General features: G+C 44.9%; 1 protein-coding gene across 8 annotated transcripts in view; it reads right to left on the bottom strand.

Annotated features, from left to right (window-relative positions):
* The window catches only part of meis2a (Meis homeobox 2a), a 132,902-nt gene that overhangs the window by 91,736 nt on the left and 17,633 nt on the right, over positions 1-23,533 (bottom strand). For 4 of the 8 annotated variants that reach the window (XM_078233286.1, XM_078233285.1, XM_078233291.1 and 1 more), the window contains exon 8: positions 751-801. The exons of the other annotated variants lie outside the window; for them this stretch is intronic. In XM_078233286.1, the coding sequence (XP_078089412.1) occupies positions 751-801 (51 nt within the window). The remainder of the gene's footprint in view (positions 1-750; positions 802-23,533) is intronic. 8 annotated transcript variants of the gene reach the window in all.

The following is a 23,533-nucleotide window of genomic DNA, read 5'->3' on the forward strand; positions in this document are numbered from 1 at the left end:
TTTTCTCACACAGAGAGTGGTGAGTGTCTGGAACGAGCTGCCAGAGGTAGTAGTAGAAGTTTGTCTTTTAAAAAGCATTTAGACAGTTACATGGGTAAGATTGGTATAGAGGGATATGGACCAAACGCGGGCAATTGGGACTAGCTTAGGGGTTAAAAAAAGGGCGGCATGGACAAGTTGGGCCGAAGGGCCTGTTTCCATGCTGTAAACCTCTATGATTCTTTGACATGAGATGATAGAACAGAGTTCGCATCTTAGGTTTTGTTCTTTTGGTCAAAAGGATTGTCTCTCATTTTGCCCATTTGTGAACATTTGATATTCAGAATTTCAGAACTGTAATCGAGGTTAAACGCACCTCCACAAATTTAAAAAGCAGTTCAGGCATTAGAAAGTAAATATGGGGCCATTAATTGCTTTCACTGTGGCCCTGATTCACCCTCTGTATTGATGCATGCAATTTCTTCACCATTAACACATGCAAACACGATTCTACACAGGACTAAGCACATTCTGAAATCAATATATTGTTATTATTATTTAGACTTTTGTAGTAAAGTACAGCTAAAAATCAAATGAAAAAGATCAGGAGGAAGAGCATGCAGCAGACATTTGTTTTACTTAAAAATAGCAATCAACTTTTTCACAGATATATATAAATATATATATCTTCAATAACTAGAAATATGCTACACATTTATTTTGGATTGTTACATGCATTATTATCACACTGTTGGGTATAAAACAACTGACCTAGTAGAAGATGGCAAAGATGGCTTTTCCTTTGCAGAAGGCCGAATTTATCTATCGAGCAACCAAAAAAAAACATTGTATTGGAACTCATCCTATTTTGTTAATTTTCTAGCAATAAAAATAATTCGCCTGATCATTTTTGATTGTTAAGTGACCTGGTTTGTTTCCTCAAGAGTTGCATTGCGTGCTGACTTACTGCCACTTTGCATTATTATTCTGTACAATAAGACTTAAAACACCGCAGTGGCCTTCTCTGCCAGTCATCGCACCGCCCCCCCCCCCCCCCAAAACATACTCCACAAAGACTGTTGTGGAATGGGCAGGCTGGGTTTAACTTCAGCCTGCAGGTGTTTCCTTGAATGAACTGGGCTTCTCATCCCTAACAAGGGCTAATGGAGCCCCATCAAGACATTAGAAGGCAGGTTGCCCAAGATTAGAGTGCAGGGAAAGTCTAATTATGAAGCTGGTTCTGTTTGCTCAACTGTTATCTGGAGGGACACAAGTTACATGCGGTACTAAATTTACTTGTATCACACTGTGGTATCAATTCTACTTCCTAATTACCAGCTCTGCTGAAAGATATTTTTCTTTCCCCCCCCGAAGCAGCCAAAAACCTGTTTTATTTTACTTTCCACAATACTCAAGCTCAGCTCAAGTCTTCTAAAAATATAGATTTGAATATATTATCAAATGTTTCCATTAAGCGTTCTTCCGTATAACTGAACCAGACACATATTAATTTGGCTAGCTTTTCACAAATAGATATACAACCGAGGCTTTGTACATTTTATCCCCAAGAGTTTTCTGTCAAATTAATTTCTGTCTGCATTCCCTTTTGGAGCTTCTAGAACAAATTCTAGCCACACCCCTCACAGTCTAGATTCCACCCCCCCAAGCCTGTTGTAAGAATAATTCTGATATTCTTCCCTCTGTCTAATGTAGCACAAGGGTGACCTAGTTAACATGAACTGCACTATTCTGCACAGCTACTGAGAGGCCATTTATGCAACCTGTTCATGATTACAGACCATACGGATACAAAGATGGCACAGAAGCTTGTGGGCCATCTGAATAGTGCAAAAAAAAGGATGACGTTAGCGCCTTGGCCTCAAGTCAAATGTGTTTTTCTTTTAATCCAGAGTTTTGGACATGTGACATGGCAACTAATGCTGATCAGTTTGTTTAATCACCTTTTGGAATGCGTCCAGATGGTCTCTGTTGAGAGCTGCACTAGCGGGATGAATCTCAGTGTTCACAGCACCACTGGTTTCTAACATGCCACTGGAGCTTTCTGTAAACGGCTGAGTACTGAATGCAGCAGGAGTTCATTCTCACAGCAGAGAGGAAGAGAGTTAAAAACTATATGCATTAACTTTACTTCTCCCCATAGGGTCACGTCATGAATAATTGAACTTCTCTTATGCTAATGGGATCATGAAAGTATCCTTCTCTTCAGAGTCACCACTCTCGGTATTCACCAGAAACCCCCCCCCACCGCACCAACCGCCCCACCCCCAAACCATTTTCCTTACTAGAAAGGCCAACTTCTTGACACAAAGTGGAACTCTTTTTATGTGAAGTACATTTCCTAAGCTGCTGGCTTGCATATTAGGAAATACCAGTGGTGCGGCTTCACAGCTCAAAGGGGTTCTGCAATGGATTGCAACTCGGAGAACTCAGCAGTCTCACAGCTTGTTTATTCTGAACATGGACTTTTTTTTTGGTACGTTCCCAGCACAATTACAGCAACCGGGGAAGAATGAATAGCGAGCAGTTGTTTACTCTGATCAAATTTCAGAGTGGAAAAAAAATCCACTCTGCCTTTTTCTTTCTGGCCTAGAAGACAGCTCACCTGGGGCAGGCGGGGAGTGTGGGGGGGAGGTGGCGGGGGGGAAAGACAGCTCACCTGGGGCAGGCGGGGAGTGTGGGGGAGGTAGGGGGGAAAAGACAGCTCACCTCGGGCAGGCGGGTAGTGTGGGGGGGAGGTGGCGGGGGGGAAAGACAGCTCACCTGGGGCAGGAGAGTAGTGTGCGGGGGGGGGGGGGGAGGCGGCGGGAAGGTGAGGTTACCACAAATCTCTGAAACTGGAACTTCAACAAGAAAAGAGCAATAGCTCTAGTACTTGTGTGGCGCCTTCCATGACCTCAGGGTGCCCCAACATGCTTTACAACCAAATAAAGGCTGGGATTTTCCGGGCGCTTACTCCCCACCGCCCGTGAGGACAGAGAATTTGGCACTCAGCCAAATCCCGGTTCGCTGCAGCGGGACTGGAAAATCCCTGCCCGCGTGCACGGCTGGAAAATTCCGCCCAAATATTTTTCCAGCATAGTCATTGCTGTGAGGGAAGAAGCAGAGCAACCAAATTGTGCACAGCAAGATCCCACAGACAGAAATGTGACCTTGACCAGATAATCTCTTTTGATTTTACTGATGTGTTAACAGTAATAGTGGCAGGGTGGACTTTGAGTGAGGGCAGCCTTAGTCTTGGTCATGAGGGAATCCATGGCGGAAATGACTGGCAGCGCATTGTTCCACATAAACTTTTGTGGATCGGTTTAGCTCAGTTGGTTGGACAGTTGGTTCGTGATTCAGTGTAACACCAAAGGCGTGGGTTCAATTCCTGTATGGGCTGAGGTTATTCACAAAGGCAACATAAGAACTAGGAGCAGGAGTAGGCCATCTGGCCCCTCGAGCCTGCTCTGCCTTTCAATAAGAACATGGCTGATCTTTTCATGGATTCAGCTCCACTTACCCGCCCGCTCACCATAACCCTTAATTCCTGTACTGTTCAAAAATTTATCTATCCTTGCCTTAAAAACATTCAATGAGGTAGCCTCAACTGCTTCACTGGGCAGGGAATTCCACAGATTCACAACCCTTTGTGTGAAGAAGTTCCTCCTCAACTCAGTCCTAAATCTGCTTCCCCTTATTTTGAGGCCAGGCCCCCTAGTTCTAGTTTCACCTGCCAGTGAAAACAACTTCCCTGCTTCTATCTTATCCATTCCCTTCATAATCTTGTACGTTTCTATAAGATTCCCCCCTCATTCTTCTGAATTCCAATGAGTATAGCTCCAGTCTACTCAGTCTCTCCTCATAAGCCAACCCTCTCAACTCCGGAATCAACCTAGTGAATCTCCTCTGCACCCCCTCCAGTGCCAGTATATCCTTTCTCAAGTAAGGAGACCAAAACTATGCACAGTGCTCCAGGTGCGGCCTCACCAGCACCTTATACAGCTGCAACATAACCTCGCTGTTTGCCCCTCTCTTGAGCTGTGGTGATCCTCAGGTTAAATTACCATCAGCCTATGGTCATCTGGGACTATGGCGACTTCCGTACATTTCCCACAGTGCAGAAGGAGGCCATTCGGTCCATCGAGCTTGCACTGACCACAGTCCCACCCAGGTTCTATCCCCGTAACCCCACGTATTTACCCTGTTAATCCCCCTGCCACTGGAAGGGGGGGCAAGTTTACCAACCTAACCCACACATCTTTGGAGTGTGGGAGGAAACTGGAGCACCCAGAGGAAACCCACGCAGACACGGGGAGAATATGCAGACTCCGCACAAACTGTCACCCAATTGAACCGGGGTCCCTGATGCTGTGAGGCAGCGGTGCTAACCACTTGTACTACCGAGCCATCCCTTTACACATAAAGAATACTCACTAGGGTGGGATTGCAGAGGTCTGCCATAACCAATGGGAGCTTTTGAAAGGGAGGGAATGGAATTGGCACAAAACAAAAAACTTGTTGCAAACCTGAGCAGGGGAAACAGTCTATGTTGTATTGTTATATTATTGTCATGTGAATATACACCCCGGGCTGCGACAGTCAATGCCGCGTTGGAGTCACATGTTGAGTAACAATGTATCAGTAACATTGACAGCAGGAAGAAATGCACTCGATTAGAGCTCCTGGCTCTTGAATCTAAAGGCTCATTATTTCGAACTTATGGGAACCAGCAGATATAACATGGTGGCAGAGGCTGTCTCTGAGTAAAGACCCACACATTTCAAACACATTTAACTCTGAATTAGGCTGAGAAATCAATCCACATTAGTGCTAAAGAGAGAGAAACCCAAGTGAATTGCGCAAAAAACAAAATGGCTGCCGCCAAAGCAATAAGCACATAGTTCCAGCCCCCAATGAATTAGGAGGCGAATGATCTTGTAGAGGCATTTGAGAAGTGTAGACAATAAGGCAGGATGACAGCCAATAGTTTACTAAAAGGCACTAGTTCGCCTCATTTTTTGTGGGCAGGAAAGGTTTTTTTTAAATAAATAGCTGGGAGTTGAGTAAGGATGATAGCAGAAACCCAGACAACATTTTTGAAAAATTCAGCGCACATTTCCAGCTGAAATCAAATCATCAGACCTACCATTATGAATTTCAAGACTTGAGACAGGAATCAGGTGAGCCTGCCGACAATTTTGCATTGAGAAACACGGCCAGAAAATGTACAGTTAAGGACACAGACGAAAATCTGCTGGATCAGCTCATTTGGGGCTCTGCACACTCTTGAGTACAGGAGGATTAATTGGAAAGGACAAGTTCACAAGACCAAGCTGCAGACATTGCCAGAGAACATCTGGATGGATACATGAATAGGGAGGGAATAGAGGGATACTGTCTGAGTAAGGGCAGTGGATTCTTCTTTTTAGTTTAGTTAGGGCATCATGATCGGCACAGGCTTGGAGGGCCGAAGGGCTTGTTCCTGTGCTGTGTTTTTCATTGGTAAGCAGTCTCACAATACCAGGTTAAAGTCCAACAGGTTTATTTGGGAGCACAAGCCTTCAGAGCGCTGCTCCTTCCTCAGGTGAGTACTTTTCTTTGTTCTTTGTTCTAGACATGAAGCCACAAGTAGACGGATGAAGGCACTGATTTCTGAAATGACTAACTTCCAGCTGTCAAGAGTAAGGCAGCAGGATTGACACAGTAAAAAAGGACGTGCAAGAGCTGTGGGTGATCATATGAGTTCACAAATAGAAGAAAATGACCGGCATACAGATCAAACTGCAGAGCTTGGAACGCCAAATCACTAAGAAAAGACATGCAGAATGAAGAAACACGATGGTAAAGGAATTATCGGAGACAGAGCAACAGGACGAATGAGAAAATAAACCAATATATCTATACCTTGGAAGATGACAATGATGTTTGAGGAAATGACAGACATTGGCCGAAATCTTCGGTCCTCGTTCGCGGCTGGGATTCTCTGGCGCCGCTGAAAGTGAATGGAGTTCTGGCTGGAACATCAAATTTTCCATTCTCGCTCGCAACAGGTCCCGCCACAGACGGGTCTGGAGAATCCCACCCACGTGAACCACCCGGCTGCATGATATGGTCGGATGTGACAGTTCCAGGTAAAGTACGAAAAAAACTAAAAGGAAAGCTCAAAGCATAACTCCGGGAGAGGGAAGAAAAGAAAGTGATCTCCAGAGTCACTGAGCCTATGAACTGGATAAATCCTATCACGGGGAGAGACCCATTTCTTATTACAGTCCAAAGATGTGTGGGTTAGGTTATTGGCCAGGCTACATTGCCCCTTAGTGTCAGAGGGACTAGCAGGGTAACTAGGGTTTGGGTGGGATTGTTGTTGGTGCAAGCTCGATGGGCTGAATGGCCTCCTTCTGCACTGTAGATGTGATATGATAAATGATATAACAGCCAAATGGACGGATTAGAATTTGCCTGGATCCCAAAGATTTTAATTAAGCCGTAAAAAATGGATCATTACCTGATTCCAACACTGGCAGAGATTGCCAACACTGGCAGGGGCCAAGGTTTTCAGCAAAATTGGTGTGAAAACGGGAAGCTGTGCCTGACAATGCAGCCTGACGGTTGACAACACTGAACACACCTTTGGCCAATACAAATTCCTGCATCTACCTTTCAGCTTGAAAGTGAATCAGGGTCCGTGGAGCAGGAAGTAGCTGAGATGTGCCGAAAATGCAAAGGAGCAGTCGGCACAGCTGATGATATCCACATCTACAGTATTGATGGAAAAGAACATGACCATCATTTACTTGGAAGTCATGGAGAGAACCAGGAAAACTGGGATCAGGCTCAACACAGACAAATGCACCGTGAAGGTGACAGAATGCCAGTTCTTCGGAATGGGGTACACACCTGACAGAGTGAAGCCAAATCCTGGAAAAGGGAGAACTCTCTCTGAGATGGAAGCTCCAAATGACACAATGGAGCTGAGAAGTTCCCTTGGTTTGGTTCAGTAGATGTTCTTTCGTACCTCACATGTAAGAACACTCAGCAATTCTACAAGAGCTGATGAAAGATGTCGTGTACCAGTGGTCAGAAACACATAAGAGGAGTTTCAACAAACTAAAGGAAGTAGTATGCAGAGAGACAAAGGCAGCATGGTGGCGCAGTGGATAGCACTGCTCCCTCACAGCGCCAGGGACCCCAGTTCAATTCCAGCCTTGGGTCACTGTCTGTGCGGAGTTTGCACATTCGCTGAGTGGGTTTCCTCCGGGCGCTCTGGTTTTCTTCCACAGTCCCAACGATGTGTGGGTTAGGTGGATTGGCCATGCTAAATTGCCCCTTAGTGTCTCAAGATATATAGGTTAGGAAATTAGCAGGGTAAATACGTGGGGTTATGGGGCAAGCCTGGGTAAGAGCTGGTGCAGACTTGATGAGTCGAATGGCCTCCTTCTGCACTGCAGGGATTCGATGGTTCTATGAAGTTGTGTGAGAAAGAAAGGCTGACATCAGCTAGGCCAACATAGAGAGAGAGCTTTTGGCACTCGCATATGGAGGTGAAGGATTCTGTACATATCTCTGGGAGAAAGTTCACCGTGGAGACAGATCATCTGGAGCAAATCTACAAACAGAAATCTGTGTGGAGATCCAGAAAGAGCTTAAGGTTCCTGAGGTATGATTTCATTCTGAGGAAAAATCCGGGAAGAACGATGGTGCCAGCACCATAATAAACATGAGACAAAAAAATCCAGGTACACAGATCCATCACTGAGTCGATGTAACACCACTGAAATGGAGTCAAATTAGCAATAATAGCAGCAAAGACAAAGAGTTACAGATGCTCGCTTAGCAAACGATCCAGGGATGGCCTGATAAAATACAGCAAACACAGCCAGCAATATGGCACTACTGGTCTATCAGAGATGGCATCTTGTTAGAACTTGGTGTTCTGCTAACTGGATCCAGGATAATCAGACCAAAACTATGCAGGAAAAACCTCACCCAAAAATGCAAGACGACCAGATGGAAATGAGTAAGTGTAAACTCAGAACCAGATCAGCTGCGTATTGGAGAGGCATAGACACATACATCTAAAGAATAGTGTCTGCATGTTATGTATGCAGAAGTGCAGAAATACACAGTAGAAAAAGGAGATGATAGCTACTGATGTACCACCCAGACCATGGCATTCTCTGGCAGCCAATTTATTCACACATTATCAAGAATGGTATCTCATAGTTACAGACTGTTACTCAAAATTTCCCTTATATCCAAAAGATGAAAACTTTGAGAGCAACAACATTAATCTCAGCATTACTAATAACACGAGACATGGAACCCAATTCACCTCCACAGAACAGAGGAATTCACTCAACAGAACGGGTTTAACATCACCACCACGTTACCCAAGGGGACATGGGTTTATAGAAAGCCCTCATGAAATGCTGAGAGACAAAGGGCGACACAAGTTTTGCCGTTTGTCACTCTGAGTTACACATCTCAAGGCTGACATGAAATCACCTGCACTGCTGTTCAATGGAAGAGAGTCTGAGACAACTCCACCAACTTCCTCCCAGGGACCAGGAGAAAGTAAGACAACTCACTGATTCACAGGCAGAATGAGGTCAACACGTCAACTCGCAATGCCAAATCACTGGCTGAGTTGTTGAAAGGACAAACGGTACATGGACAGGATCCAATCATGAAAAAATTGGAACTTAGCAAAAGTGCTGACGCAGGAGGATGCAAGGTCATACATCATTGAGAGTGAATCCGGTAAGCAAAGGAGAAGGAACAAGAGTCCATATTTGACCTACGCCTGATATTGGGAAAGCAGAAAGGATTATCAACAACAGCAGCATCACTCATCAGCGGGACAACATCGACAGCGTAACTAACAAACGGTGAAACATCACCAACTTCACCAGCAAGTGACAGAAAATCAGCAACATCAAGCACGACTCCAACACCAAGAACAACGCAGCGTGCTAACTCACCACTCAGAATAATGAACGTATCATCGAAGCAATACCATGAATAATATACTGAGTAAAGTAAACTATAACAGACTGTTCAGGGGTTCAGACTATTTATAAAAGTTTATTACTAGTCTTTTGGAGTTGAGAAAAAACATTAACGATTGGAACTATCTTGATCAATTGGGCTGATGAATGGCAGATGGAGTTTAATTTAGATAAATACGAGGTGATGCATTTTGGTAGATTGAACCAGGGCAGGACTTACTCAGTTAATGGTTGGGTGTTGGGGAGAGTTATGGAACAAAGAGATCTAGGGGTACATGTTTATGGCTCATTGAAAGTGGAGTCACAGGTGGACAGAGTGGTGAAGAAGGCATTCAGCATGCTTGGTTTCATTGGTCAGAACATTGAATGCAGGAGTTGGGACATCTTGTTGAAGTTGTACAAGAAATTGGTAAGGCCACACTTGGAATACTGTGTGCAGTTCTGGTCACCCTATTATAGAAAGGATATTTTTAAACTAGAAAGAGTGCAGAAAAGGTTTACTAGGATGCTACCGGGACTTGATGGTTTGAGTTAAAAGGAGAGGCTGGATAGACTGGGACTTTTTCCCTGGAGCGTAGGAGGCTGAGGGGTGATCTTACAGAGGTCTATAAAATAATGAGGGGCACAGATCAGCTAGATAGTCAATATATTTTCCCAAAGGTAGGGAAGTCTAAAACTAGAGGGCATAGGTATAAGGTGAGAGGGGAGAGATACAAAAGGGTCCAGAGGGGCAATTTGTTCACACAGAAGGTGGTGAGTGTCTGGAACAAGCTGCCAGAGGTAGTAGTAGAGGCAGGTACAATTTTGTCTTTTAAAAAACATTTAGACAGTTTTATGGGTAAGATGGGTATAGAGGGATATGGGCCAAATGCGGGCAATTGGGATTAGCTTAGTGATTAAAAAAAGGTGACATAGCAAAGTTGGGCTGAAGGGCCTGTTTCCATGCTGTAAACCTCTATGACTCTATGATACAGAACACTTTATTTTTTTGCAGAAGGAGAGGGTATTTTATTGTTATATTATTTGTAAAGAGCTCCAAGCGAAGTGTCATGTGAAAACAGGGTTCCATGTTCAATATCACACTGCAGTCATGAGCTGAATGGGAGGGAGTTCATGGCCTCGCTCGAGTGAGACCGAAAATTCCCACCCGAGATCAACGGACAATTCCTTGACAGTATACTCAGTGAAGTTCCAGAATTTTCTCATCCCACCCGCCACGGGAATCGTAGTGGGCAGGACATGGACCAATGAAAGATCCGTTGACCTTGGGCGGGAATGTCCAGTCTTGAGGCGAGCGTGGCCGGAACATCCTGCCCTGTGAGTCTAAAGTGCGTTATTTCCAACTTCTGGTAACACGAAGAAAATGGCTGTGATTCTCCGACCTCATCAGTGGCTGGGATTCTCCAGTTCCGCTGCAGAGAGTGGAGATTTGGCTGAGCGCCGAATTCTCCGTTCTCGCTGGCAGCGGTGCTGGGGCGTGTGACATTCGGAAAATTGCGGCCATAAGATTCGATAAGTGGAAAGATTCAGTTCATGTGGTCATAGCCCAAAGAGAATGAGATTAAGCTTTTCGAAATATGTGTGGCTTTTAATATTTAGAATGTTTATAGAAGAATTATTTATCATTCCAAATACAAAATGTACTTCAGTACAACTCAGCATAAGAACTCAGTTTTCCTATTTGTGGATATACTGGTAGTATATCAAAGTGCATTATCTAATACATCAGGTGTTTCATGTATGGTCACTGGTCCCCTCGTCAAAGCCACCCGATCATGTGGTCATGACTGTACTCAAGGTTGGTATCTGGACACAAGTGCTCTGTTCTGTCACATTCTAGGGGATTCTCAGGCAGGACAGCAGAGGAAGTTTTAATTCTATGTCGGTTTAAGACAACAGACACCAGGTGAAGAAGGATAATAGGTCAGGATGAACCACTGCTGGTATGTCTGTGCCAATGCTCCCACCCTCTGCCAGTGTGGTGGAGCCTGGGAATTTATGACTTGCAATCAAAGTGACCTGGAATCCATATCCTATCAATTGCCAATGAAGGGTCTAACTGCACAGCATATAGCAAGTTAAAGATTAACTTTCCTGAGGTCTTTATGATTTGCTCTTTGCAAAAATGGTGGTGAAAATGATTAGCGTGTTGTAGACCTGAATGTAGAAAAAGCCATCAGGTAGATTTCTCCCATCTGGGACAAAAGCGGGATGGGAATGTGGAGAATTTCCCACTGTGGAGGCCGGCAAGAAAACACGCCATCTTTTCTGACCCCGACCTCATTAATTGTGCCATCGGGTGTTTTGTGCTGTATTCCACCGCAGGGCAGTCCCAATGGTGCGCTGTTCACCATCCTAACTGACCGCCATATTGGAACAGCGCCTAGCATCACTGACCCACGGCAGAAGAACGAGGATGGAGCTCCTGAAAATGAAGGTGAACCTCCAGGATCACTCTGAGGGTGGGAGATATACCTCCTCAATGAGACTGAAGCATGAAGATCCACCTGTAGATGTTCCCCCCCGCACTGGTGTTCCAGGGTCACTGGCAGCCTCTGGCCTGAACTCTGGAGGCAGCCTCACTCATTGTTCAGGTGAACAATGTACACACCACATTGTTCCAGATGTGTGTTGCACTGGCGTGTTTTCCCACTGGCGTTGCGGAGAATCAAATGTGGCTGAAAGAAAGATTCCGGTTGGCCCTTAATCTATCAGTTTCACGCTGACCTCCAGCGGGTTTCCCGATCCACCATAGCTGACACCAGCGGAGGATCCCATGGGAAATTCACACTGCTGTGAAACTGATTTTTGTACTCCCATCAAATTCTTCCCCTCCCCTGCCCACCATTGAATCCATCACCCAGGCGATGGACGAATTCTGCCCATCCCCCCTTAAAGAACACACCTGTCGAAATTCTACCATCCCAACCGCCACGGAATCAGAGCAGATGAGGAGCAGACAATGGAAATGTCCGTTGTCCTCGGGCAAGATTAACCGGTCTCGCTGGAGCAAGGCCGTAAAATCCCACCCACTCTCATCCGAGGTGGCATGAAGTAGTATGGAGCACAAACTCAGAGCTGTGAATCCCTCCCCACATACTAGTTTCCCATTTCAATTAAGAACTTCTGGAAATGCCATGCCAGGGTCAAGTGTGTCCTCAGAGAAAGCGAGTGGAAGTGTAAAAGGAGATTGCCAGCAAATAGATGCAAAACACCAAAGTTGTGTGGGTTAGGTGGATTGGCCATGGTAAATTACCCCTTAGTGTCAGGGGGACTAGCAGGGTAAATGCATGGGGTTACGGGGATAGGGCATGGGTGAAATTGTGGTCAGTCCAGACTTGATGGGTCGAGTGGCCTTCTTCTGCACTGTAGAGATTCTATGATTCTATGAAATGGGCAAGTGTTGGGAGAGAAAGAACTTCAGAGGACAAAGCTTGTGTCTTCAAAGAAGAAAATTCTTCAATTTGTAACTTCCAGTATTAACGTATGTGCAAAAATGAATCGCCAGTCAAATTAACATGTTATCTGCAATTGATTGACAATCCTAAGAAATATATGAGGTAAAAAGGAAGTACTTCCCTACACCTTACTTTCTGTCAGTATATTTTTGTCACACTATCGTGGAAATCTTTCCATTGTGCAGCAAGTTGAATTCTGTGGAGAATGGGAGGGTAGGAAGGAGGGTATTGGAATAATTATGTTCAGAGATGATAGACGCAACGTGGGAAGGATGGTTCCATTAGTAGGAGTGAGTAGGATCCGAGGGCACAGCCTTCGAGTAAAGGGGCGACCGTTTGGAACTGAGATGAGGAGGAATTTCTTCAGCCAGAGGGTGGTGAATCTGTGGAACTCATTGCCACAGAGGAGGCCAGGTCATTAAGTGTCTTTAAGACAAAGATAGATAGGTTCTTGATTGGTAAGGGGACCAAAGGTTACGGGAAAAAGGTGGGAGAATGGGATTGAGAAACTTATCATCCATGATTGAATGTTGGTGCAGACTCAATGGGCCGAATGGCCTAATTCTGCTCTTATATCTTAACAACAGAGGAACTGGGGTCGGGCAACAGCATGTCATGATGCACTGGAGGCAATAAACATGTTTGCTGACAGGCAGGGTGTAGGGTTTGAAACTGATGGGGTTGAGAAAACAGGGCCCACCTAGCACCAAGCACCTTGTTAATTGTTGCCATGTCCGCTGATGGCGTCACTGACTGGAAGTGTGTGGAGGAGGAGCGGGAGGGGAACCAAGAGAGACTTTGTGGCTTTAAAAGGTGACTGTGTGGAGTGAGAAGAGAAATGACCATTAGAGATCCACCAACTGTGTTTGTATAGATGGGATGGAATCCTGTTACAGCAATTTCACAGAGCTTGACAACAGAGGAGGAGGATGGCGTGACCATCATAGCTCAACTGTGAAGGGCACAGGGAGGACCACAGTGATAGTCAAGGAGGAAATCATTTGCAACTTTGGCCAAGCTCACCTTGGTTCATTAACAGGGGAGGCAATGGCCTAGTGGTATTATCACTAGACTGTTAATCCAGAAACTCAGCTAATGTTCTGGGGACCCAGGTTCGAATCCCGCCATGGCAGATGGTGGAATTTGAATTCAATGAAAAATATCTGGAAGTAAGAATCTACAGATGACCATGAAACCATTGTCGATTGTCAGAAAAACCCATCTGGTTCACTAATGTCCTTTAGGGAAAGAAATCTGCTGTCCTTACCTGGTCTGGCCTACATGTGACTCCAGAGCCACAGCAATGGGGTTGACTCTCAACTGCCCTCCAAGGGCAACTAGGGATGGGCAATAAATGCAGGCCCAGCCAGCGACGCCCATGTCCCACAAATGAATTAAAAAAACAGGGTAAAGCAGGACTGGAGAGGTTCACACAGAGAACTTTGAGAGAGTTGGATGTGAAGTTGAGAGGCAAAGATGTCACTGAGGATCTGAGAATTGGAATGGAAGTTAGATCTGGGCTGAATGTTGGGTGAAAATGGAGGGACAGAGGGTGAGGGTGAGGTCAATGACAAGATCTTTCTCCGGGTGTTTATGTCACCTGATGAGAGCCAGAGAGTGATTGGGAAGGGGAATAAGGAGAAAGGAGGCACATTCTTGGGAGTAAAGCATTAGTGAAGGAATGAGGGCTCGAGTAGGCAGAAGGCTAGGGAGGCGGGGGAGAGGGGAGGTGGAAAATGGTACAGCAGATAGCTGTGTGGAAGGTCATAATCTAATCATAGAATCCCTACAGTGCAGAAGGAGGCCATTTGGCCCATCAAGTCTACACCGATCACAATTCCACCCAGGTCCTATACCTGTAACCCCACATACTTACCCTGCTAATCCTCCTGACACTAGGGTCAATTTAGCGTGGCCAATCAACCTATTCTGCACATCTTTGGACTGTGGGAGGAAACCAGAGCACCCGGAGGAAACCCACGCAGACACGGGGAGAACGTGCAGACTCCACACAGACGGTGACCCAAGGCTGGAATTGAACCTGGGTCGCTGGCGCTGTGAGGCAGCAGTGCTAACCACTGTGCCACTGTGTGCCCCTAATTTGTCATCCTGGTATAAAACTCTCGGAGAAACACTACCTTATTCACTTGTAAGTTTGATTAATAAAACATGAATGAGAAAGGAAATTATAAAATAGTCACAAATGTAAAATGTTTTTCTGTTCCCCTGGGGAGGGAGCATTTAGGATTAATTACAGCCTTGCTAGAACTACAGAAAGTCTTATTGCCTGCAATTCAGTGCATCTAAAATGAAGCTTCAACAGGACAGGTCATTTTAATGTGTGATAGTTGATAAGCTAGATTATCAGCTCTTTGCACGATAGTCTCAGCCTGACACCAGTCTCTGTCCATTCACAGTACGAGGGTCACTCAATTGCCACAAAGAGTACAAAATGACCTAACAAAAAAATGATTCGTAAAAATGTCCCTTTACAACAATCGAACTCCATCCCTGTCAACATCGATTGTTCTCCCATGCATAGCTAATGATTAACTAGATCTTTTTGTTTTACTATTTGTCGTAGAATCCTAAGTTCAAATTGGTGTACTGAACTTGGGGAGCAACTCCAACAGATTCCAGTATAACTATTTACCGCTACTGTCGTGCATTCACCCACCAAAATAAAACATGAAAGGATTTCACAGAACCAGACCACAGTTATCTAAAATATCTGCGCTGTGCATCTCCAGGGCTCTTATTTAATTTAAGTCGGAGGTGTTTACGTTTTAAATGTATACACACTGTGGGATTGGAGTCGATGTAAAGCATTACTGTTCGCAAATACTCAACTCAAAAACAGAAGTATTTTTTAAAGAGCCCTGTCCCACACAAGAGTTCTAAACAGAGGAAACGGACTTAAACCCAATTTTAACTTCAATAGCTAGATTTCCTCAATTTCATAGAATCATAGTCCAGTATTCATAGAATCCCTACAGTGCAGAAGGAGGCCATTTGGCCCATCGAGCCTGCACCGACCACAATCCCACCCAGCCCCAATCCCCGTAACCCCACGTCTTTACCCTGCTAGTCCCCCTAACACTAAGAACCCTGACCTGATGTCAGTGTGACCATTACGATATTTAACACTCCGCGTGGACCCAAAGCCACCTTCCCTTGCCTATAAAAAGCTTCCCCAATGTTTCAGGTCAATTACCTTTCATCAACCAAAAACATTAACTCTGATTTAAACGTTAGTTTATTTAAACAGCTTCACATTAAAATGGTGAGCAATATGGTGCTATATGAATCCGTTACAGGACCAAAAGGAAATAAATGCATCTGTAGTAATCCCCTTTAACATTTCGCAAAGATCTACACTGGAACTGTAACTGGTACAAATGACAAATACTTTGTTTGTCCAGTTGTGCAAAATTTTCACACAAGTGTTTCACAAAAATGTTTTTAAAATGCTGATTTACCCACATGGCTCGGTGTTAGAAAAGGAACATTTCTGATTCCTGCAGTTTTAAAAGAGGCTGTTCCTTAGATTGCATTTATCAATCGCGAAAAACTCGATGGCCCAGTGATGCACATGTTGTAGTCATTTAAAAACTTCAAATGTATGGCTGCAAATGTCATGAGTTTACTATTATCTGATCAATGGCGTTGGGATCCTTAAGCTTTTAAGGAGAAGGTAATCTCAGAAGACCGATTAACAGGGTAAGATTACACATAGAAAGATGATGTTCATTTTTAAAATTTAAAGTAAATCAGATCGAGCCACATCTCGAACCACTTATGGCATCGTAATAGTTGCAAATATTATGTTTTCCTGTAAGTCTATATATTTATGAAAATATTTTATTATTTGCACCAGCCTTCAACCCATAACTCAACAAATACAAACACTCGAGTCACAAATGGTACACAGAACGCTTCAATTATAGTGAGCTTGTGTATTCTCCAATTCGCTAGTACTGAGTATAAGGAATCAATGGGATCTAATGTATTGTAACAGTCCCCACCATGTTAAACTAGGATGTAAAATTGATGTTTGAAAATATGCAATTGAGTGTTGCAGTTATTTAATAAGTTATCTGGATAATGTTAATGTTGGACAAATATTCATGTCAGTGTTTTGTTTAAAGACTAACTTATCACCCGTAGCGCTGTTCAGATTAAGTTGAATAATAAAAATGTTTTCGGGCTCAGGGCTATTATATCATGAAATTCAGAAGGTAAGATTCTGCTTACTAAAGTGGATCTGTGTGGAAGTTGGCTTGTTATGAATCAGTACCGTTCGAATCTTATTTGGTCAAGAAATTTTGCAGATTGTGCTTGTCAGTTTCTGGTTGGTTTCCATCTGTAGTGATGTGTGATAACTTTGTATTCAAGTACCAATTTTAACGTCTTTAAATATATTTCCCTTCTGTCTTAATAATGTATTGCTCCTAGCCCATCACGCAATAATCAAAAAAATTATTAAGTGGATTAAGCCAGCTCCTGGGAAATAATTTTTCATTAGTTCTAATAAGTACTCAAAGATGTTTTTACTGAAGAATAATAGAGATTCAGAACGCATGCATATCTGATCATCTCCACATGCTCATGTTTAGAAATTTATAATAGGATGAGATCATGAATGACTTTTCAGTCTCTTGTAGATATTTCTTTGTCCAGATAGAATTTGATTTTGGTCCAAAGCTATGATTGTATCCCCCAGGTGCAATCAACTTGTTCCACATAGTTTTAGCTTGGAATGGAAGGCGAGCGGTTGAACTGCACAGGACATGAACTCTGTAGCAACAGGGCACAGAATAATGGTCACCACATTGCGAAGGACAATTAACCTCTCCCACAATGGATGTATTACACAGATGGTGCTGGGAATCTCTCGCTCCCAGGTATGGTAAGCAATTCTACAGAAAATTAATTTTCATTTTGGAGTTATCTTTACTTAACTTTGCATGAACATCCTGTTAGAAACAGGAGAAACTGAAACCTGTCAGGTGTTGTGCTGCACCTGAAATCATTGTTATGTTAAAGACATTAGCCGTGTTCCGTTTAATTTAGATAACTTATATGGATATTTATTCATAAAAGCACCACAGTTAGTGTATATTTTTTAATTCTTTCATGGAATGTGGGCATTTGTTGTCCATCCCTAATTTCCCCTAAACTGAGTGGCTTGCTGGACCATCTCAGAGTCAACCACATTGCTGTGGGTCTGGAGTCACATGTAGGCCAGACTAGTTAAGGACGGCAGAACTAGATGAATTTTTACGACAATGATTCCGTGGTGATCATTTTTAAATTCCAGATTTTTACTGAACTCAAATTCCAACATCTGCCATGGGATTCGAACACGGGTCCGCCGAAGCATAATCCTGGGTCTCTAGATTACAGGGAAAGTAATCAATGATCAATGGGATATTCACCGTTTCAGAGGAGGGAGAGGAAGATACAGTTCTATTCAGATTTTTAATGGGTTTTCGAGGTAATTCATTCCACGGTTTCTAACATTTTCGTCCAGTAATTTGCAGAAAGACAGAGCATGCAGCATTGGATGTGGCAAGGCTGGTGGCCTTGAAGAAAGTGTATTCCTTTCCTTCTCTTTTTATCCTTCACTCTCTTGCTCACAAAGTCAGTTTATGAACCTGGCCGTGCACTGCACTGTCACTCATCTGCTACTACTTACATTTTTCACTAGCTGTTAATCCTTGTTCCACAACCTCCTTTTATAATTCCCATTAGCTCCCTTAGGCTTAGCTGCAGTAGACGGAGTGGAGGAGAGACAGTCACTTGTGGTGGCATGGTGGCACAGTGGTTAGCATTGCTGCCTCACAGTGCCAGGAACCTGGGTTCAGTTCTGGTCTTGGGTCACTGTCTGTGTGGAGTTTGCGCATTCTCCCCATGTCTGCATGGGTTTCCTCTGGGTGCTCCGGTTTCCTCCCACACTCCAAAGATGTGCAGGTTAGGTGGATTGGCCATGCTAAGTTGTCCCTAAGTGTCCCAAGATATGTAGGTTAGGGGGATTAGCCATGGTAAATGTGTGGGATTACGGGGATAGGGTGGAGGGGAGGTTCTGAGTAAGAAGCTCTTTTGGAGAGCTGGTGCAGACTTGATGGGCTAAATGTCCTCCTTCTGTACGGAAGGAATCCTATAGTTCTATGGGCTTCCTGCTGGGTTCTTGTCTGCCCTGACATCTTGGCAATTTTATGCTGAGACACATGAGGCCTGGGATAGCCGTTACACGCCCCTCTGCCAATTGAGGCCCTTAAGTGGCCAACTGTTGACCACAAGGGCAGTTTGCCACTCAGCCTTAATTCTACGACTTGCTCTCACACTTCAATGCAGCAGTACAAATCATTGCCCTATTTTCGATAGATCCTGAGATAGAGTGAACTGGAATGGGTTAATAACTGGGCACCAGTGAGCGGGAGCAAGTGTAGGTGGAAAGGTTAGCCTTGAAATAAAACACTGGAAGGTCAGTGTGAAGAGGACGAAGACAGAACATGAGACCTTTGAAAGACAGGATACTTCCTTTGGACCCACTTGTTCAAAAGGGGAACCCCTGCCAGGGCACTTTGGCAGTACAATGGAGTGTGGGGAGAGGTTGTGTGGGGTACTGGCATGGCATTGACACTCTGCAGACATTCAGGGAATTTACAGTTCTCTCAATGAACAGATCACCTGTGCAATCCTCATGCAAGCCTGCGGGAGCCTGGGAGGGTGTCTCCAGGAGAGTGTCTGCGGCAGAGTGTCTACGGGAGAGTGCCTGCTGGAGAGTGTCTACGGGAGAGTGTCTACGAGAGAGTGTCTATGGGAGAGTGTCCACTGGAGAGTGTCTACAGGAGAGTGTCTACGAGAGAGTGTCTGCGGGTGAGTGTCTACGAGAGAGTGTCTATGGGAGAGTGTCTATGGGAGGGTGTCTACGGGAGACTGTCTATGGGTGAGTGTCTACGGGAGAGTGTCTAAGGGAGAGTGTCTACGGGGCAGTGTCTACTGGAGTGCGTCTACGGGAGAGTGTCTACAGGAGAGTGTCTACTGGGGAGTGTCTATGCGAGAGTGTCTACGTGAGAATGTCTACAAGAGAGTGTCAACAAGAGAGTGTCAATGGGAGGGTGACTACGGGAGGGTGTCTACGGGAGAGTGTCTACAGGAGAGTGTCTACGGGAGAATGTCTACGGGTGGGTGTCTACAGGGGAGTGTCTACGGAAGAGTGTCTATAGGAGAATGTCTATGGGACAGGATCTACAGGTATTTAGAGATGCAAGGACTGATTAGAGACAGTCAGAATGGCTTTGTGAGTGGAAAATCATGTCTCACAAATTTAATTGAGTTTTTTGAAGGGGTAACCAAGAAGGTAGATGAGGGCAGTGCAGTTGATGTTGTCTGCATGGACTTTAGCAAGGCCATTGACAAGGTACCGCATGGTAGGTTGTTGCATAAAGTTAAATCTCACGGGACCCAGGGTGAGGTATCGAAATGGATACAAAATTGGCTTCTTGACAGAAGCCAGAGGGTGGTTGTAGAGAATTGTTTTTCAAACTGAAGGCCTGTGACCAGCGGTGTGCCTCAGGAATCAGTGCTGGGTCCACTGTTATTTGTCATTTATATTAATGATTTGGATGAGAATAAAGGGGGCATGGTTAGTAAGTTTGCAGATGACACCAAGATTGGTGGCATAGTGGACAGTGAGGAAGGTTATCTCCAATTGCAACGGGATCTTGATCAATTGGGCCAGTGGACTGACGAATGGTAGATGGAGTTTAATTTAGACAAATGCGAGGTGATGCATTTTGGTAGATTGAACCAGGGCAGGACTTATTCAGTTAATGGTAGGGCGTTGGGGAGAGTTACAGAACAAAGAGATCTAGGGGTACATGTTCATGGCTCCTTGGAAGTGGAGTCACAGGTGGACAGAGTGGTGAAGAAGGCATTTGGCATGCTTGGTTTCATCGGTCAGCACATTGAATACAGCAGTTGGGACGTCTTGTTGAAGTTGTACAAGACATTGGTAAGGCCACACTTGGAATACTGTGTGCAATTCTGGTCACCCTATTATAGAAAGGATATTATTAAGCTAGAAATAGTGCAGAAAAGATTTACTAGGATGCTACTTGGACTTGATGGACTGAGTTATAAGGAGAGGCTGAATAGACTGGGACTTTTTTCTCTGGAGCATAGGAGGCTGAGGGGTGACCTTATAGAGGTGTATAAAATAATAGAACATAGAACATAGAACATTACAGCGCAGTACAGGCCCTTCGGCCCTCGATGTTGCGCTGACCAGTGGAACCAATCTAAAGCCCCTCTAATCTACACTATTCCAATATCATCCATATGTTTATCCAATAACCATTTGAATGCTCTTAATGTTGACGAGTCCACTACTGCTGCAGGCAGGGCATTCCACGCCCTTACTACTCTCTGAGTAAAGAACCTACCTCTAACATCTGTCCTATATCTCTCACCCCTCAATTTAAAGCTATGTCCCCTCGTGCTAGCCAACACCATCCGAGGAAAAAGGCTCTCACTATCCACCCTATCTAATCCTCTGATCATCTTGTATGCCTCTATTAAGTCACCTCTTAACCTTCTTCTCTCTAACGAAAACAACCTCAAGCCCCTCAGCCTTTCCTCATACGATTTTCCCACCGTACCAGGCAACATCCTGGTAAATCTCCTCTGCACCCTTTCTAACATTTCCACATCTTTCCTATAATACGGCTACCAGAACTGTACGCAATACTCCAAATGCGGCCGCACCAGAGTTTTGTACAGTTGCAGCATGACCTGCTGGCTCCGAAACTTAATCCCTCTACCAATAAAAGCTAACACACCGTACGCCTTAACAACCCTATCAACCTGGGTGCCAACTTTCAGGGATCTATGCACATGGACACCCAGATCCTTCTGTTCATCCACACTACCAAGTATCTTACCATTAGCCCAGTACTCTGTATTCCTGTTACTCCTTCCAAAGTGAATCACCTCACACTTTTCCGCATTAAACTCCATTTGCCACCTCTCAACCCAGCTCGGCAGCTTATCTATGTCCCTCTGTAACCTGCCACTTCCCTCCGCACTGTCTACAACTCCACCGACTTTAGTGTCATCCGCAAATTTACGAATCCATCCTTCCACGCCCTCATCCAGGTCATTAATAAAAATGACAAACAGCAGTGGCCCCAAAACAGATCCTTGCGGTACACCACTAGTAACTGAACTCCAGGATGAATATTTCCCATCAACAACCACCCTTTGTTTTCTTACAGCTAGCCAATTCCTGATCCAAACCACTAAATCACCCTCAATCCCATGTGTCCGTATTTTCTGCAAAAGCTTACCATGGGGAACCTTATCAAACGCTTTGCTGAAATCCATATACACCACATGAGGGGCATAGATCAGCTAGATAGTCAATATATTTTCCCAAAGGCACGGGAGTCTAAAACTAGAGGGCATAGGTTTAAGGTGAGAGGGGAGAGATACAAAAGTGTCCAGAGGGGCAATTTGTTCGTACAGAGGGTGGTGAGTGTCTTGAACAAGCTGCCAGAGGTAGTAGTAGAGGCGGGTACAATTTTATATTTTAAAAAGCATTTAGACAGTTACATGGGTACGGTGGATATAGAGGGATATGGGCCAAATGTGGGCAATTGGGATTAGCTTAGGGGTGTTTTTTTTTTAAATGGCGGCATGGACAAGATGGGCCAAAGGGCCTGTTTCCATGCTGTAAACCTCTATGACTCTATGAGAATGTCTATGGGAGAGTGTCTACGAGAGAGTGTCTATAAGAGAGTGTCTACAGGAGAGTGTCTACGGGAGAGTGTCTACAGGAGAGTGTCTACGGGAGAGTGTCTACAGGAGAGTGTCTACAGGAGAGTGTCTACGGGAGAGTGTCTACAGGAGAGTGTCTACGCGAGAGTGTCTATAAGAGAGTGTCTACAGGAGAGTGTCTACGGGAGAGTGTCTACAGGAGAGTGTCTACGGGAGAGTGTCTACAGGAGAGTGTCTACAGGAGAGTGTCTACGGGAGAGTGTCTACAGGAGAGTGTCTACGCGAGAGTGTCTACAGGAGAGTGTCTACGGGAGAGTGTCTACGGGAGAGTGTCTACAGGAGAGTGTCTACGGGAGAGAGTCTACAGGAGAGTGTCTACGGGAGAGTGTCTACGGGAGAGTGTCTACAGGAGAGTGTCTACAGGAGAGTGTCTACAGGAGAGTGTCTACAGGAGAGTGTCTACAGGAGAGTGTCTACAGGAGAGTGCCTACGGAAGAGTGTCTACGGAAGAGTGTCTACGGGAGAGTGTCTACGAGAGAGTGTCTACGAGAGAGTGTCTATGAGAGAGTGTCTACGGGAGAGTATCTACGGGTGGGTGTCTACAGGAGGGTATCTACGGGAGTGTGTCTACGGGTGAGTGTCTGCTGGAGTGCGTCTACGGGAGAGTGTCTAAAAGAGAGTGTCTACAAGAGAGTGCCTATGGGAGAGTGTCTACGAGAGAGTGTCTACGAGAGAGTGTCTACAAGAGAGTGTCTACGAGAGAGTGTCTACGAGAGAGTGTCTACGGGAGAGTGTCTATGGGAGGGTGTGTACGGGAGAGTGTTCACAGGAGAGTGTTCACAGGAGAGTGTCTATGAGAGAGTATCTATGAGAGAGTGTCTATGAGAGAGTATCTATGAGAGAGTGTCTACGAGAGTGTCTATGAGAGAGTATCTATGAGAGAGTGTCTACGAGAGTGTCTACAAGAGACTGTCTATAAGAGACTGTCTACGGGAGAGTGTCTACGGGAGAGTGTCTAAGGGAGAGTGTCTATGGGAGAGTGCCTACGGGAGAGTGTCTACGGGAGAGTGCCTACGGGAGAGTGCCTACGGGAGAGTGCCTACGGGAGAGTGTCTACGGGAGAGTGTCTACGGGAGAGTGTCCACGGGAGAGTGCCTACGGGAGAGTGCCTACGGGAGAGTATCTATGGGAGAGTGCCTACGGGAGAGTGTCTACAGGAGAGTGTCTACGGGAGAGTGTCTACAGGAGAGTGTCTACGCGAGAGTGTCTACAGGAGAGTGTCTACAGGAGAGTGTCTACGGG

The sequence above is a fragment of the Mustelus asterias genome, chromosome 18, assembly GCF_964213995.1.
Source record: "Mustelus asterias chromosome 18, sMusAst1.hap1.1, whole genome shotgun sequence".
Lineage (NCBI taxonomy): Eukaryota > Metazoa > Chordata > Chondrichthyes > Carcharhiniformes > Triakidae > Mustelus > Mustelus asterias.